The sequence below is a fragment of the Anarrhichthys ocellatus genome, unplaced genomic scaffold (assembly GCF_004355925.1).
Source record: "Anarrhichthys ocellatus isolate YVR2014 unplaced genomic scaffold, GSC_Weel_1.0 scaffold3, whole genome shotgun sequence".
NCBI classification, from domain to species: Eukaryota; Metazoa; Chordata; class Actinopteri; order Perciformes; family Anarhichadidae; genus Anarrhichthys; species Anarrhichthys ocellatus.
Window position 1 is genome coordinate 16,672,619 of NW_022280033.1, and position 17,795 is coordinate 16,690,413.

Genomic DNA, 17,795 nt, shown 5'->3' on the forward strand with positions numbered 1-17,795 from the left:
AGATAGTGTAAAAGCTTAGTTACTCAGGAATAAGGCCTATGAAATGTCGAACACTATTAGAACTGGAAGGCTTTTTATGGAACACATTCTGAATCTACTGTAGATGCTGTTTGAAAAAGGCAAAGGAGCGTCGGAGTACGCCGAGCAGACCTGCTGCAAGCAGGCCTTCTGCTCGTGTCTGTCAACTGTTGTCCAACGCAAGTATGAAAAGACTAATATTACTTCGGTGTTATTTAGTCATTTATTTCGCGCTTTGTGTTCATGTTAAGGATTTTGTTTAAGTTTGAATGTTGTAGAATGCTGCTCTATGGAAAAACCTTTTTCAACTCCGTAATTGAATGTCCATGCTCAAGATGCCAGTAACCCCGTTCTTTCCTCTTCTTTGTGTTGTTTTTATTCAACAGACATAGCCACACTGTCAGGTTGGGACACAGGGTAAATTATTTTATTGTAGACTCATGTAATCGCTGCTTCAGCATGAGAGACTAATGCACTGACAGTGAAGACTTGGATTTGTTGGCTTCCTGCCGAAGCATTTTGTGAATAATGTAATTCAGATGATTATTTCAAATAACTTTAAGCAAGTAACAGACCAGGTTTATGTATCTGTGTATATCCATCGATGGCCCTCAGTGTGACAACAACCCTGACGCACTGCTTTCTAGAGACAATTAAAAAAATGACAGTCTTGGATGATCGAGTGAAAACATAATCTTAGTGAAATTGCACCACTGATGGCAGAGTTCAGTCAGTAAAATCAGCAATGAATTGCATCAGTCGTGTTTCCTTTTTCCTCAATAAACCAAAAATGATACAATGTTATCTTCCACATACTGGTTTTGTCAAAAGTTTTACTGTAAAATAACAGAGCGATGGCCACCGCTGAAATGACATCATGGGTCAGCGTGGGTCAAAGAAAGTCCTGTCATGAAATACTCTACGTCATGTGTTGCACACCAGGGGCGGAGCCATGCGTTGTAAACATTTGGGGCTCAGCCCAAACCTAGAGGGGGTCCAGGGGCATCCCCCCCCCCTCTCCCTGGGGAGATTCCCTTTTTTTTCTTTGGTGCCATTTACGACAGCTATATGCACTATTTTACAAGTTATTTCATAACAGAATGCCTAAAAATCATTTCAGAATATCATCAAATAGTAGAAAATCAAATAGTAGTACTAGTAGTAGCATAGAATATATGAGCCCGTCGTGACAATGTTAGGGCGGACATAGATGGCGATATTTCACCAGTAATATAACTATCACTTCGTTCATTTGAGGGACTGAGGGCGAAATGACACAAGTTTAAGCTATTTTAAAAGATTTTTTTTTTTTTAAAAAAGCTTCTTCAACCCGCTTGCCTGCACGTTGTTTTGAATGATATTGTACAGTTACACAATAAACAGACACGTGAACTATATCCTTCTGTTTTTTCACTGTTGTAGTTTTCTTTCAACAAGGTTGAAGGTGAAACGAGAGCACGTTTGAAAGTCAAATCAACACATTTACAATTTATTTGATTCAACTGTGTCCAAAAGATTTGACGCTAACGTGACTACGCGCTTGACGCTGATAAAAAAGGTCAGAATGTGACCTTCTAAAAAAATAAAAAATAAAAAATAAAAAATAAAAAATAAAAAATAAAAAATAAAAAATAAAAAATAAAAAATAAAAAATAAAAAATAAATGGTACGTTGCCAGGTCAGCTGGGAACAAAAGAGAAGCATTTTTATCTCACCCTGCCAGAACATCCTGTACTCGATCAGCTTGCACCCAGCCGGCCAGACAACTTTTCATGCGTGACAAATTCAGATAAAACTAGATGATTACCGATACGTCTCTGCTCCATTTATTTTCCTCTTTTGACATGTACAAAATAGAACCTGACGTCGAAGCAGAGCCAGTGAAGTCATGCGTGGCAACGCTCCAAGAACAATATTTTTGAGTCGGAAGCAAAACACCTCTGCAAGTTTGCTTCTGCGCCTCTCTGCTGAAATACGGACACATCAAAGACACACGAGCCTCAGAGACGCTGACAATTTCACGGGTAATATGCCGGTATCAGCGGGATAATGACTTGAGTTATGATAGCAGACAATATCAGCTTCCAGGGGTTATTGCTTTTGTTGTGTTTCCCTCCTTGCATTACAGGAAGCTGCAGGAGGAAGCAAATGTTCCTAATATACAGCACAGCCTGCAGAGCTGCGATATTCTGCACAACTTGGTTCATAAACACAACAGAAAACATGAATATCTGAGGTATGTGCCGTTTAGAAAAGTCAGGTCTTACACGGCAAAGCAGGTGCTGCGGTGGGGAAAAAAAAGCCGACTGAGAAAGACGAAATATCGCACAAAGTGGTGGTAAGACGCATCCTTATGTCATTACAGCTTACACCTGTCAAATCTGCATTACAGCAAGATTAACGTGAATCTTTATATTTAAGCTTGAATCCTGCACTGGCCGAGGATAAAACGTGCACACAGGAAGAGCCGACTGCGAGTTGTGTAATTTAAGACGAGCTTAGATTGGGAATGAGGGGATATATACGGAGACCTGAATGAATGTTTGCGAGACTTTAGAGGTGTGGCGTTCAGAGAGGTCACAGGCTGTGGAGATCGACCGACAGGAGCTCAGGAACGGAGGAACAGTGCTCAAAGTCATGACTATCAGCTGACTCCTAAGCAAGAGCAGCTGTGGACAAGAAGACCTGCGCTACAGGGTACTGAAGATCAAGAGGTGAACAGAAGTAATCGATGCACAGACTAGGCAGGCGACTGCCCTGTGGCCCCACAGCCTCAGGGTCCCCAAAGGCTCCGGGCTCACTGTCTGACAATTATTACTAATGCTATCAAATACACCCAGCAAGAGGGAGAAACTGGTGGCCGGCCTCTGGCCTTTAACAGGGTTAAAGGAATACATGATAAGTTTTGGGAAATATGTTTATTTACTTTCTGCTGGAGAGTAAAAGACTGACACCACTCTGCTATCTTTCTGTTGAATAATAAGGCTACAGCCAGCATCTAGTTAGCTTATGTTAGCATAAAGGCGGGAAACAGCTAGCTTAGCATAGTTTGGTTTTGAATTTCAAATTTTCAAAAAGTGTGAGAATTACAATTAGCCAGATTCCCCAGAACTACTCCTCCGCGAATCGCCACCTTAACGTGGTGGAGGAGTTTGAGTGGCTCAGTGATCCTGGTAGCTATGTTGTCCGGGGCATTAGCCCCTGGTAGGGTCTCCCAAGGCAAACAGGTTTCAGGGGAGAGCCCAGACTAAGAGCGGTTCAAAACGACCCTTATGACAGTTAGCCCACGGACTTCAGCCACCTCGCCCGGACCAGGGAAACCGGGGCACCCTCCCGGAGCCAGACCCAGGAGGGGAGCTCGTAGGCGAGCGTCTGGTGGCCGGGCCTTCGCTCATGGGGCCCGGTCGGGCTCAGCCCGAAGAAACACCATGGAGCAGCCACCCTGTGGACTCACCACCCGCAGGGACAAGCATCGGGGTCGGGTGCAATGCAGACCGGGTGGCAGGTCGGGCGGGAGGCCCGGGCATGCCGATCGCCGGCAGTATAGACTAGCTCTAGGGATGTGGAACGTCACCTCGCTAGCGGGGAAAGAGCCGGAGCTGGTGCAGGAGGTGGAGCGATACCAGCTAGATATAGTTGGACTCACCCTGCACACACAGCGTTGGCTCTGGAACCAAGCTCCTGGAGAGGGGTTGGACTTTGTCCTTTTCCGGAGTTGCCCAGGGTGAGAGGCGCCGGGCGGGAGTGGGGATACTCATGAGCCCCTGGCTGAGCGCCGCTCTGTTGGACTTCTCCCCGGAGAACGAGAGGGTCGCCTCCATGCGCCTACTGGTTGCGGGGAGCAAGGCTCTGACTGTGGTTTGTGCTTATGCACCAAACAGCAGTTCGGAGTATCCGGCCTTCTTGGAGTCGGTGGGAGGGGTCCTGGAAAGGGTGCCGCCTACCGACTCCATAGTTCTCCTGGGGGACTTCAACGCTCACGTGGGCAATGACGGAGAAACCTGGCGGGGGGTGATTGGGAGGAATGGCTTGCCCGATCTGAACCCGAATGGTGTTTTGTTATTGGACTTCTGTGCGTGCCATGGTTTGGCCATAACGAACACTATGTTCGAACATAAGGTGGCTCATAAGTGTACCTGGTACCAGAACACCTTAGGCCGGAGATCAATGATCGACTTTGTAATCGTATCATTTGATTTGCGGCCGTATGTCTTGGACACTCGGGTGAAGAGAGGAGCGGAGCTGTCAACTGATCACCACCTGGTGGTGAGTTGGATCAGATGGCAGGGGAACCGTTTGGAAAGACCCGGCAAGCCCAAACGTGTAGTGAGGGTGAACTGGGAACGTCTGGCGGAGGACCCTGTCCGGGAGGTCTTTAACTCCCACCTCCGGAAGAACTTCTCACACATCCTGAGGGAGGTTGGGGACACGGAATCCGAATGGACCATGTTCAAAGCCTCTATTGTGGACGCGGCCGCTAGGAGCTGTGGCCGGAAGGTCATCGGTGCCTGTCGTGGGGGACATCGTCGGGCGGTGGAAAGAGCACTTTGAGGAACTCCTAAACCCAACCAACATGTCCTCTGCAGAGGAGGCAGCGCCTGAGGACCTAGGGGGAGGCTCACCCATATCCCTGGCAGAGGTCGCTGAGGTAGTTAAAAAGCTCCTTGGTGGCAAGGCGCCGGGGGTGGATGAGATCCGCCCTGAGATGCTGAAAGCGCTGGACATAGTTGGGCTGTCCTGGCTGACACGCCTCTTCAATGTCGCATGGGGGTCGGGATCAGTGCCCATGGAATGGCAGACCGGGGTGGTGGTTCCCATCTTCAAAAAGGGGGACCGGAGAGTGTGCTCGAATTACCGGGGTATCACACTACTCAGCCTCCCGGGGAAGGCTTATGCCAGGGTGCTGGAAAGGAGGCTCCGACCGTTTGTCGAACCTCGGATTCAAGAGGAGCAGTGCGGATTTCGTCCCGGCCGTGGAACAGTGGACCAGCTCTTTACCCTCGCAGTACTACTGGAGGGGTTCTGGGAGTTTGCCCAACCAGTCTACATGTGCTTTGCAGCCTCGGGGTGGAGAACGTCAGGTTTGGGGGTCTCGGGATCGCCTCTCTGCTGTTTGCAGATGATGTGGTCCTGTTAGCCTCCTCGGATCATGACCTCCAGCATTCACTGGGGCGGTTTGCAGCTGAGTGTGAAGCGGCGGGGATGAGTTAGCACCTCCAAATCTGAGGCCATGGTTCTCTGCCGGAAACTGGTGGATTGCTCCCTCCAGATGGGGACGGAGTGCCTACCTCAAGCGAAGGAGTTTAAGTATCTCGGGGTCTTGTTCACGAGTGAGGGTAAGATGGAGCGGGAGATCGACAGGGTGAGGCTGCAGCAGTAAAGCAGGCGCTGCACCGGACCGTCTTGGTGAAGAGGGAGCTAAGCCGGAAGGCAAAGCTCTCAATTTACCACTCGGTCTACGTTCCTACCCTCACCTATGGTCACGAACTCTGGGTCGTGACCGAAAGGACAAGGTCGCGGCTACAAGCGGCCGAAATGAGCTTCCTCCGTAGGGTGGCCGGGCTCAGCCTTAGAGATAGGGTAAGGAGCTCGGTCATCAGGAGGGAGCTTGGAGTCGAGCCGCTACTCCTTCGCGTCGAAAGGAGTCAGCTGCGGTGGTTCGGGCATCTAATTAGGATGCCTCCTGGACTCCTCCCACTGGAGGTTTTCCAGGCACGTCCGACTGGGAAGAGACCCCGGGGAAGACCCAGAACACGCTGGAGAGATTACATCTCCCAGCTGGCCTGGGAACGCCTCGGGATCCCCCAGAATGAGCTGGAACATGTTGCCGGTGAGAGGGAGGTCTGGGTCGGCCTGCTTGACCTGCTGCCACCGCGACCCGACCCCGGATAAGCGGAGGAAAATGGATGGATGGATCCCCAGAACTAGTGAGAAACACAACCCCCCAATGAATCTAGAAAGCGTCTTAAAATGTTTTTTTTTACATTTGTTTTCGCACATATTGAACGAATGAGATATACTGTTTAAATTAGTGAGCTTTAGAGGTGCTGGATGTTGTTTACACGGACAAAGCCAGGCTACTTGTTTCAACGGTTTCCGGTAATTGTGCTAAGCTAAGCTAACCCAACCCGCTGCGGCCTGGAATTTAATAAATGAAAGCTATTAGAGTGGTATCCATCTTCTCGTCTAATTCTGCCAGAAAGCTAATAAGTGAATTTGGTATCATGTGAAAGTGGCATTAAAAAAGACAAACTCAGGGGAAAGTGACCTGCTCTTTGGACATCACCAACAAGATAATGTGAAAGCTGCAGCCTCTGAACTCTTGTGCAAAATCGAGGCCTTTGGTTTTTTAGGACGGCATGTACAGACATCAAGATCAGATGCAATCACTTACAAAGATATTTTACACGATGCCTGTGAATAAGTAGAAAACACGAATCCTGCAGCTGTTTCAACTGCAGCTTTTAAATGACGTGCGCAGGAGGCTCATGAAATCAGTCAGGGAGAGGTGAAGTTTATACGACTGTATAAACAAACACCTGTGCTCATTTAGAGTGGATCCACCATGATTAAAAAAAATAAAAAAAGAAGGCTGCAACATGACTAGACTGGTGGCCTGAATCTGATCCAGTAGCAGATTCCAAATTGCCCTGGCACAAAATGTAGTCTGGGGGAAAAGGGAAGGGATGCCAGAGAACTCTACAATCACTGGGAGTCATGCAGGAGCCTGCTTCTTACATTTTGACTTGTTTTTGGATTAAGATCAACGTAGTTTATAACCCCCCCAGTAAAAATCAATGCGCATTTTAATTATAAGTTAGAGATTACAAAGCACAGAGCGAGAGAGCACTCTTAATGACCTGCAATAAAACTAACAATCACACAAACAAGCTCTTAAGCAAGCAACACACGTGACAAACTTGACACCTCGTATTGCACAGATTTTATTACAGACTGTTGTACCATTAATCATTCGGCCTATGACATTGTACAGTATATTCTCCATGTAGTGTATGAGATTTGAGGAATAGTGTACGTGTAATGGCAGTTGAAGGAAAACAAATACATTCGTAGTGCCGGTAGAAAAATCTGTAAAGTGACAAATAAACTTTTTTTTTTGGTTGTAATTTTCATTTCAATTCCCGTAACCTTAACATACATTAAAAATAAATCACACGCTAAATCCATCTCTAAATGCGACCCCAACTAAACAAAGATGACGCCTCATGGTTTCACACAATGACGCTCCTCTAAAATGCATCACGCTTATCACATTATCCATGGTAACATAATTAGGAATGCATGAGACGGTAATAAAGGGAAACGTTTAAACATTACATCTGTCAGATCGGGTCATATTGTAGTTACCCGACCTGGAATGTAATCGTACAGTATGCACCATCACATCGTGCCTGCATCGTCTACTATAGTATTCCTAGAGAGCCATTGGTCCAACATTTCTGTTAGAGAGAGAAACACAGACGACAAAACCCAAAACATGCCCCCCACTTTCTCAGTCAGAACTCCATTAACATGCTCACCAGTGACCTTAATGTGATATATGTTACGTGTTCTTCAGTGCGCTGATGAAGCATCTTGTCACTTTGTGGATGACAAATTGTGGCCTGTGTGTGTTTTTTTTTTTTTTACACCAATTGAAACCTGAGCAAAAACCTTAATGGAGCCTTGAGCTGGATAATTAGCTGCTGTGTACTGCATATGTAGAGTAATCGCAGCCTTCTATAAACATTAAACCATTTTTTTTTTGCTTTTCTAACTTTGGCATACCAAGTTTGGGCGTTGCCACTGTGGATGGCCTCTCCACTTTCTCTGGCATTGGAAAAAGTTCACAATGAAACAGATGGCTCGAGGTTATGCCGATTTAAAAAACAATATAAGAACTATAATGCACCTATAATGTGGAAAATCAAAAGGATTCAGGAAGCCCCCCCCAAAGCAAGAGAAACCTCCCTGAATGGTTGCAACAGGAACCGACTGAAAAAGGGGGAGTTTGTTCCAAAAACACCTCTACAGATTCTTCATATCACCCGTTAGTATGAGCTACAAATAAGGTTCTGTATATATAGTCTTTAAATGATTCATTACTTTCTATACATGCAAATGGAAGTCCCTCAGACTCTGATATATTCTCTTCTGAAAAGTCCCACGGAGAGTTCCCAGTAAAACAAGTCAGTGAGGGTTGTTGACGGGTTCGTATCAGACGGGTCCGTATCAGAGGGGTCCGTATCAGAGGGGTCCTGTAAACATATTAAAAACCTACAGGGCTGCCTGAGACTGTACCTCGTCTTCATGCTGGATCGTTAACCGCAGTCATACTAGAGCAACATGACTGTCACAGGAGCTGCACTGTAGCAGGTGGTAACTGAATAATGAATGTCCTCAATGGACAGATGCCAAAGTCAACAAAAGAAAAGACGCCATGAAATACCAGTGTTAGCGTTAACGGCACGATTAAATAAGAGTCCGCGTGTGGATGTGAGCCGGCGAGCACTGAAGCCGGTCTGAGCGGAGGCAGAGTGAAGAGGGCGACAGGTCGTCCCGTCGTGACCGCATTCCAAGACCGTTGTTTGGGGTGCGCCATTGTCTGGTGTGCTTTTGTTATTGCCATTCGAATGTGGGATGGGAGACGCAACAAAAAACAGGATGGAACAGCGAGTCCTGTGGGTCAATTCACAGAAAAGCGACAGGTCTTTGTTGTCAAGGAAACTTGGTATCCTTCAGACCCACCGGAGAGACTTTCGCTATCGGAGCAAAAGATCACATCGATAAAAAACACACACTAACAATCACACTGAATTTAACTCCAACACATCATCTCAACAAAAACCCCCCTCATAGACTTGAGTAGTAGAGGAAGTGAAAACCAATTGTCTCACAGGTTTGGTACAACCAGGTGTGGATCATTTGTTTTCCACTATTAAAGAAGAAACATAATTAGAATACAAATCTGATTTTAAACTAGCTAGGATGGTTCTGATTGATGATTTAGTGTCACAGTACACCTCCATCCACTCACAGAGTGAATTAACATGATGGCCTCTCAATATACCCTATATCTACACGCACCCACCCACCCACACACACACACACACACACACACACACACACACACAGTAGCACTTGGAAGATACTGTTCCAAAAGAATGTGCTATGTGCATACTGTCGTCACACTCCAAGCGCTGGGCAGAGTAAGTCCAGCTCCTTCTGTGCCTCTTCATCCTGAGGAGAAAAAACATTGTTCAAAATAAAATGAAAACAGAAAGGTGCCCTCAGTCCAGTGCAAAATCTCCACCAGGTGTGTCTGCAAGGACCACCGCCGCAACTGAACGAATACAACCCGCCACTGACCCTTCGCTAAGCCCCGCCCCACGCTGTCAGAGCTACAATGGACTGCATGAATATTATGTCGATTTCAGAGAGAAGCAGACAGAAGGGTCTACACACGGACACAGCAGTAAAAACAGGTTAGAAAGATGAAGATAGAAGTCTGCAGATCACCTGGTGATGGAGACAGAAGACAACAACGCTGTTCCTGTAAAGCCGTGTTTGTCTTTATTCACGGTTACAATCATTAAAGCAGCGTGTGTATACATTCAGTAGCTAGCGTAGCGTAGATGTGCTAACGCTGGTTAATAATAACAATAGCTGGCTACGCTATGATTGGCTGGTCTGCGATGGAAGGGCGTGGCTTAGTTAAGGGTCAATTGACCCCCCCTAGACTGCAAGTGCATCAGACAAACGTGTTTTTCACTCCCACATCTCACACAACTAATCTCTCATTTTAATCTATGATGCAGATGTCTGCACCTGCTCCGTGCGTCTCAGCTCCGTCCCATGGGCATAACCGGGAATTGACGTGTTTATTTAGGCTTAAAGTCTACTGAGCAAACAGTTTAAGCTGTTAATATGCTTTTATTAAGTTTTAATATGTTTTCATGAGAGAAAGTCTCCATTTTCATTCCCAATATGTGGTCAGTTTATCCAAATAACGGCCGTTTGTAAATGCGCTGCAACGTTTTCCGAGATGTGACAAAGCCGCTCACGGGGTGCTTTCATACCGGCCCTGCCGTCGCTTGAGCATACTTAAGTGTGAACAGTGAACTCAGCTGTGTGATCACTAGTGGCCCCTACCGGCAGGGAGCCGGTAAAGAGTAGTGAGTGAGGAGTCAGCAGTTAATCAATGGCCGTATATATCAAACAGGCAATAAAAAGGTACGTGGGCATTAGCCGTGGACGGACAGAGAGATGCGCACACTCTCACACACACACATGACCCATCTCATTATCTACTGGCGGAGATGATAATAAACTTGCAGATGGAATAACCGTGTGAGATGGCTATGAATGAAGTATTGCAATAGTAACAGCGATGAGGTCTACCTCTTTAGTCACAGTGTTCATTGAAGAAGCAGCTTCACACATCTTCCCCGCCTTGTCCCTCTGCCCCAGGTCTTTGTAGCACTGCCAGAGAACGGAAACACAAACTGTCAATGCATTGTTGAGTCTCAGCAGGATCCCCACAGAACAGTGCACAGACTAGTCCCAAAACACACAATGGCGATGGAGGTTTCTGGTACCGACCTTAGCTAGAAACACATAGTTGTTTTTGGAATATCCTGGCTGGATCTCCTCAACCTGAATTAAGAAAAAAAGTTTTTATTCAGTTTTGAAAGACAGTTAATCTCTGCATAATGCACACGCAGGCATGGTCAACTGTCCTAACTGTATCATTACACTCCCCTCGACTCACTCACTTGCCTCTCTCTCCCTCTCTCTCTCTCTCTCTCTCTCTCTCTCTCTCTCTCTCTCCCCTGCAGCCCAAACATCTCTCCCACAGTTAGTCATGTACAGATAACCACAGGTTAGATGCCGGGGACCCGTGTAACCTTGCAGGATGTATTTGTTAAAGCTCAACAGCCTCACCGGAGGCTGTGCTCCGAGTCACGGGCGGCATGTTGTAACAGGGACCACTTAAATCAAAATGATCGGTGAGATACGCAAGACATGAGGAAGAGGCACCAACAGGAATATTGGCCAGGAGCATTTCTCTACTAGATAAACATTTGAAATGTGGGAACACGGATTAAGCCGTTCTAAATAAGGACGGTTTGCTCGTTGAAAAGGTTAGAGTCAGTTCCCATTTTACTTGTTAACTGTATTAATATACCTGGCAATGGAAGCATTCCTAAAAGGCACAAGTTAGCTTTAAACAAAGTGCCCATCAGATCGTCAAACAGCATCTGAAAGCCCCAAAACTTTATGAAAACATCGGAATTGAGCAAGTACATCCGACAATTATTGTAACTGTCTGAAACCAAAAGTGTGTGGAGGTGAGAAAAGAGGCAGGTTTTAAACTCTCAAGTGCCTGCATTAAAGACACCATGATTACCTCTGAATGCGTTTCACCCTCTCTATGACGCCGGGCTTTCCACACCACGTTTTTAATGTGAGGTGAAACAGCTATAAACACTTTTCACAATGTGAAGGACACCTCGCAAAGACAGTGTGTGTATTTAAGCAGACTCATACCTTAAGGAGTCACACATATGTTAAATAAAAAGGAGAATGATTGCAGAGTGAATTTTCTAATGTACCTTTAGAAAATTCTTCAGTGCATCTTCGACCGTTGCACTCGGAGGCTCTCCAAATAACGTTGCAGCGACTTTCCTCTCAATCCACGACAACTGAGCCACCTGCAAAATAGTGAGAACACCTCAAAGTCAAAAGGCAACTCTGCACATTAGCTTATCGGTAACTTAACGGCAGGCTAAAAAGCAGTGCATCCCTGCCCTCTCTGGCTCCAATGCTGCCTGTGGCCGGGTGCGGTAAGTAGTGTGCTTTGCGTTTGTAACGACACCCAACGGGGACGTCACACTCGTACATCACTGAAGCAAGGCGGCAAGTGAAACAACTGGAGGTCAGGAAAAACAAGATATTCAGAGGATGTTAAATTACTCTTTAAGACATCACTAATGAGCTGTTGTCAATATGTGTGGCCATCGACTTAAAACACTTTTTAACTGATGCAATTACAAAAAAACTTCCAAAAAGGAATTCCCTCAGGTTCACTAAATAAAATCAACTACTTTTCAATTATATTCAAAGTTCTACAATCAAAATTTGTTGACATCTACGTTTAACATTTCAAAACTTAAAGAGAGTTTCTCATCAGATCTTCTTTGGGCGTATTACTATCTATTGCGATACAAATATATTGTGGAGATTTCTCCCTTTTGCCCATCAAACGTAGTTACATGTGTGAGCAGTGAAAGACACGCATAACTTTAACAGTTAAATGGAAACAAAGCTAATGGATTTTGTGGGTATTCGTTTCCATAAATCTCCAGGCCGGTTTGGTAACATATCATTTTTCTTCACTATTCCAGGCCGGAAGCACACACACACTTTCCCGTCTGCGACTTCTCCAGTGTTTCCATGACCACGGGTACTCTGTGCACGGATACTTTCCTCCTGACACTCTTCACAGAAGATGATAATGGCCAGGAGAAGTCTTCGTCAAACATGTAATGTTCCGCCGCGCACCATTCATCAGATCGACGTCTAATTGCAGGTGTAGCGTTGCTGTGGCATCGTCACGGGACTGAATACAAACAGTAGGTCATTGTTGAACACGAACGCACCGCAGACAGCCCGTAAAACTCAATCCCCGGAAACATCAGGTGTTACCGCTCCGCTTAAATTTGCACAGTCCCTCACTCCTCAGTGTAGGTGAGTGTTATATCATTTAAGTCTGAGCGATCGCTGCAACACCTTCCTTCCTTTTCAGGCAGTTAGTTTGACAACTTCAAATTCACATTTTCACAACGGTGATTGACGGACGAGACGTCATAGAAACAACTACCCACGCCGAAAAAACACGAGCTGAAAACGTCGCCCTGGTACAATCTGATTTAAAGCCAACAATGGCTGGTGTTAACCTCCCCGTCACGCTTTCTGCGAATATTGCAGGGGGGAAAAAAACAAACCTCAGGGAAACCTAAACAGAGGGAATGAATGAGGGGAAACCGTGGGAGGGTTAGCAAAAAGGGAGGGGGGGGGGGGGGGGGGAGTCCCGCAGACATGTCAGCCTCCATAAATTCACAGTTTGTGTATGTGCAGAGAGATGGGAGAGATATATGTGTTGCGCAGCGTTTCGGGAGGGGTCACATACAGCGTAGCACCAGCGGCCCAGCAGGTAGTAGGACATGGGGTCCTGCGGCTTCAGCTCGATGGCTTTATCCAGATGATCCTGGGAGGGGAAGGCACACAGACAGAGAGACAGAGGGGTGAAGATCTGCACTGTTGATTCATGACACGGCTGCTATTTCCACCGCCTTCTGTTCTGACCTGATCTGTCCTGCTTCACCAACCCACAAGTATTTCACAAACACCTCTCACACACGCGATCTCGCACAGCGACCACACACTCCTGGCTGTCACACACCCTCCCTCTTCCTCTTTCCATTCTCCCTCTCTCTCATTCTTTTTTTTTTTGTTGTTGTCATATCTTCCCTCTCCGGCGCTCCACGGCTCTTTATTTCACCTGTCAAGAGTTTACAGGTACACGGTGTTTTGGGGGAAGCCGCTGACAGAAGATAAAATGCTACGTGCCGTTGTTCCACACTCGGTCATGTCTTATGCAACCGAATGGCTGTGGGAGTGGCCATTCCCCTCTCCTCGGAGTACATTGGGAGAAGCAATGTTCAACACAGAAATGAGAAATGTACGCACAGAACAGTGCAAGAGTTTCACTAAGTAGTCACAACACGCTTCAGGGCCAGACACAAGATACGACTGGAGTACAGGCTGTTTCAAGACTTACCTTAAAGATGTATCCGTTCTTTATCTTGTTCTGCACTGTGTCGTATTCTGCCATAATTCCACACATGATGGCATACCTGAGGAGGGACAAGTATGTTGATCAGCTGTGTGTCAGGTGTGTACAGGTTATACTGCTCATTGTTTTTGTTTTTTACACATTTATTAAAAGAGAAAAATGAAGTTTGAACAGATTTTATGTCCCCAGATCCCAAAATGTGTCCTTCTGCAAGATGGCAATGACCACCATAATTGGCAGTAAAATATATTCTCTTTTTAAGAGCACAACTGACAAAATCAATACATTCACAAGTGTGAGACACAAAGACAAGAAGGCATTGGTAAACTTCAACCAAAGTGCTTGTTGGATGTTTGAACAGTGTCTGAAACCCCCCGCTTCTTTGCGACTTTGAGTGGACTTATTTCTGGACCTCTGGACCAAACTAATTTCTGCATGTGGGATAAAAGTTGATCTGAATCTGAAGAAAACGATGGCAGACATATCAACATTAAAAGCTCAAATACTCCCAGCTGGGTGTTTTTAGAAGAGAGTCTGGCGTTTTCAGCTGGAGAAAAACGCTTTGGTGGACAAAGAAACATTATTACTCTTAGTCGATACTGTGCCTGTTCGTTAATGGAAAACCTGAGATCCGACTGGAGCAATATAACATGAATTCAAAGAATTACAATGATCGCAACCAGCACAGTTTTGGGTTTTCCAGTCCGGACCGACTACAGTACAGAAGTCAGGTAGTCAAGTTTTTGCATTTAGTGGGGAGGGCTTTTCAGTCATGCCACCTTTTCTCTGGGTCACTAACAACCAGAAGGACTGGAAAAAAAACACCAACATTCAACCCTCTTTAGCGAGACTCCTCATTAGGGCAACATCAGCAGAGATAAGCCACTTCACCTTACTCCTTCACACACTAATTAATACGCTGATTTGGACCAGTGGGCAGGTGGAGGGCAAACAAAGAGCGATCTCAGCTTCGGGATCTGTAAGTCAGCATGACGCTGTGGGTTTGGAGAGGAGGAGAGCTGATCAAAGTCTTTTCACTGCGAGGCCGCTTTAATCCTGCTGGTTCTCTGTCAAACACCACCGAGCGACATGAATACCTTTTCATATGAAGGATCGGCGTGTACAAAGGTCATCCGACAGTGTCGTCTGACATGGCGGTGCTGATGGTAGTTGGAATCTGCAACTGTGCATGCGTGCACAGAGGTGTCTGACATCTGTGAATGGATTTTTTTTTTAACAGGGCATGATTTGGCGACGGGCTACTGTTCTCCGTTGTAGCTCTCACTATTTCTGTCTCGGTCTCTGGACTGTGATCAGCTCACAACAAAAAAATTTAAATTGTTCTACAAGATAGGTTGGTAATTACTAAATCAAGATAACGTTGGTACAATAATTCAAGTAAGACAAACCGGGGATTTGACTTCAGTTGACAAAGTTCCAACCACGGAAAAAGAACAAAGAACATAACTAGTAGTTGTAATTGGGGGGAAAACATTATGCAAACATTAATCTTTGTGCTAACCATCATCACTCTTATTTAATGTGGGTGGTGTGGAAAATGAACAGTGATAAGACAAGTACTAACCACATCACGTCTGAGTGCCCAGAATACTCTTTGCAAAAGGAAACACAAGCAGATGAATTAACCAAAAAAAGATTGGTTCATCTTCTTACTGCAGCGCAGGGTGCGGCCAGGCTGCCACCGGTTGGCGCTGCATGAGTGGAGAGCTCCGCAACATCACAGGAGCACAGATGCTATCTGTCTGCAGTTGTGCTGCCGAGCCTTCCAATGAAAACAGACTGCTGGATGTGAAGGCTTTGAGCAAATCCATCAACCGGTGACTCAATATCTGCCGCGATGGAAACGGAGCCAGGACGGCAGCTGGTTTGCGCCTGGCCTCCACATTTTAATACGATTTTTCAGAGAGAGTGGTTCCCCGAAGCCACGGCTGGATATCATTTTAAAAAGGTGAGAAAACCAAAGCAACAGCGGCTCAGAATTTGTTTGGGAGAAGTGTGAACAATTGGAGCTGGAGAATTGGATGAACATTTATCAGAAATACACTCAGGTAGGGGACCGTTTGCTTGATTAAACACGTTTTAGCCACGCTAGCTGTTAATAACTATTGGATGGATTGGCGCCGTCATCCGGACACACTTTCACCAATACTTTGGTTTATGGCCAAATACTCTCAATGTTTACAGCTTTTAGTATTTGTTTTACGGTGACTAACAAAGGGTAGCGTGCTAACATGCTAAACTAAGATGCTGAACATGGTAAACTTAACCCACACATGAGCCTTGCATAAACTTATTGTCTCGTTAATACTTGTAGTAATCCAGTAAATATAGATGAAATAATTAGTCGAATGAATGATTCGTCAATCAACAGAAAATCAATTTCAGAATTTTTGTTGACTGAACAAAACATGCAATGTGCACACGTCACTTAGGAATGTAGGACATTTTTTGGACACTGCTGATTAAGCTGCAAATGAAAAAGCTAATAAAAAAGAATCATTACTGACAGCCTTATGCAATATGCTGCTTTAATTATACGTAGATGAAAACAAATCCTAACATATCCTTCCTGATTAGTGAAAAAAGAAGCAGTCCTCGCTTCTCTTACTGTAACAGCACCCACAATGTTCTGTGAATCCAACTAGCCGATAATACAAGTCAATAATACACTATGGCGCTACGCTGATGTGAGTATATGCAATAAATCTTGCATCGTGCTATGAGATGAAGAGAGCGACCAGAGCAGCATACCAGAGGGGGACGGTAATCAGAACTGAGATCCAGCATCGCCCAGGTGAGGGCTGTGGGAGAGATTGCTCAACATCCAGGCTACCACAAGACATACAGTGGGTACGGAAAGTATTCAGACCCCTTTAAATTTTTCACTCTTTGTTTCATTGCAGCCATTTGCTAAAATCAAAAAAGTTAATTTTATTTCTCATTAATGTACACTCAGCACCCCATCTTGACAGAAAAAAAAACAGAAATGTAGAAACTTTTGCAAATTTATTAAAAAAGAAAAACTGAAATATCACATGGTCATAAGTATTCAGACCCTTTGCTGTGACACTCATATTTAACTCACATGCTGTCCATTTCTTCTGATCCTCCTTGAGATGGTTCTACTCCTTCGTTGGAGTCCAGCTGTGTTTAATTAAACTGATTGGACTTGATTAGGAAAGGCACACACCTGTCTATATAAGACCTTACAGCTCACAGTGCATGTCAGAGCAAATGAGAATCATGAGGTCGAAGGAACTGCCCAAGGAGCTCAGAGACAGAATTGTGGCAAGGCACAGATCTGGCCAAGGTTACAAAAGAATTTCTGCAGCACTCAAGGTTCCTAAGAGCACAGTGGCCTCCATAATCCTTAAATGGAAGAAGTTTGGGACGACCAGAACTCTTCCTAGACCTGGCTGTCCAGCCAAACTGAGCAATCGTGGAAGAAGAGCCTTGGTGAGAGAGGTAAAGAAGAACCCAAAGATCACTGTGGCTGAGCTCCAGAGATGCAGTAGGGAGATGGGAGAAAGTTCCACAAAGTCAACTATCACTGCAGCCCTCCACCAGTCGGGGCTTTATGGCAGAGTGGCCCGACGGAAGCCTCTCCTCAGTGCAAGACATATGAAAGCCCGCATAGAGTTTGCCAAAAAACACATGGAGGACTCCCAGACTATGAGAAATAAGATTCTCTGGTCTGATGAGACCAAGATTGAACTTTTTGGCGTTAATTCTAAGCGGTATGTGTGGAGAAAACCAGGCACTGCTCATCACCTGCCCAATACAATCCCAACAGTGAAACATGGTGGTGGCAGCATCATGCTATGGGGGTGTTTTTCAGCTGCAGGGACAGGACGACTGGTTGCAATTGAAGGAAAGATGAATGCGGCCGAGTACAGAG

The 17,795-nt window shown here is 45.6% G+C and overlaps 1 protein-coding gene across 4 annotated transcripts in view; it reads right to left on the bottom strand.

The window, feature by feature from the left end:
* Positions 1 to 6,948: 6,948 nt before the first annotated feature.
* The window catches only part of rmdn2 (regulator of microtubule dynamics 2), a 30,575-nt gene continuing 19,728 nt past the window's right edge, over positions 6,949 to 17,795 (bottom strand). For 2 of the 4 annotated variants that reach the window (XM_031876141.1, XM_031876149.1), the window contains exons 6-11: positions 13,862 to 13,937; positions 13,211 to 13,288; positions 11,634 to 11,732; positions 10,621 to 10,674; positions 10,420 to 10,500; positions 9,205 to 9,258 (exon numbers count right to left, since the gene is read on the bottom strand). In XM_031876141.1, coding sequence (XP_031732001.1) covers positions 9,205 to 9,258; positions 10,420 to 10,500; positions 10,621 to 10,674; positions 11,634 to 11,732; positions 13,211 to 13,288; positions 13,862 to 13,937 — 442 coding nt within the window. The other 2 variants (XM_031876126.1, XM_031876134.1) reach the window with 2 other exon arrangements.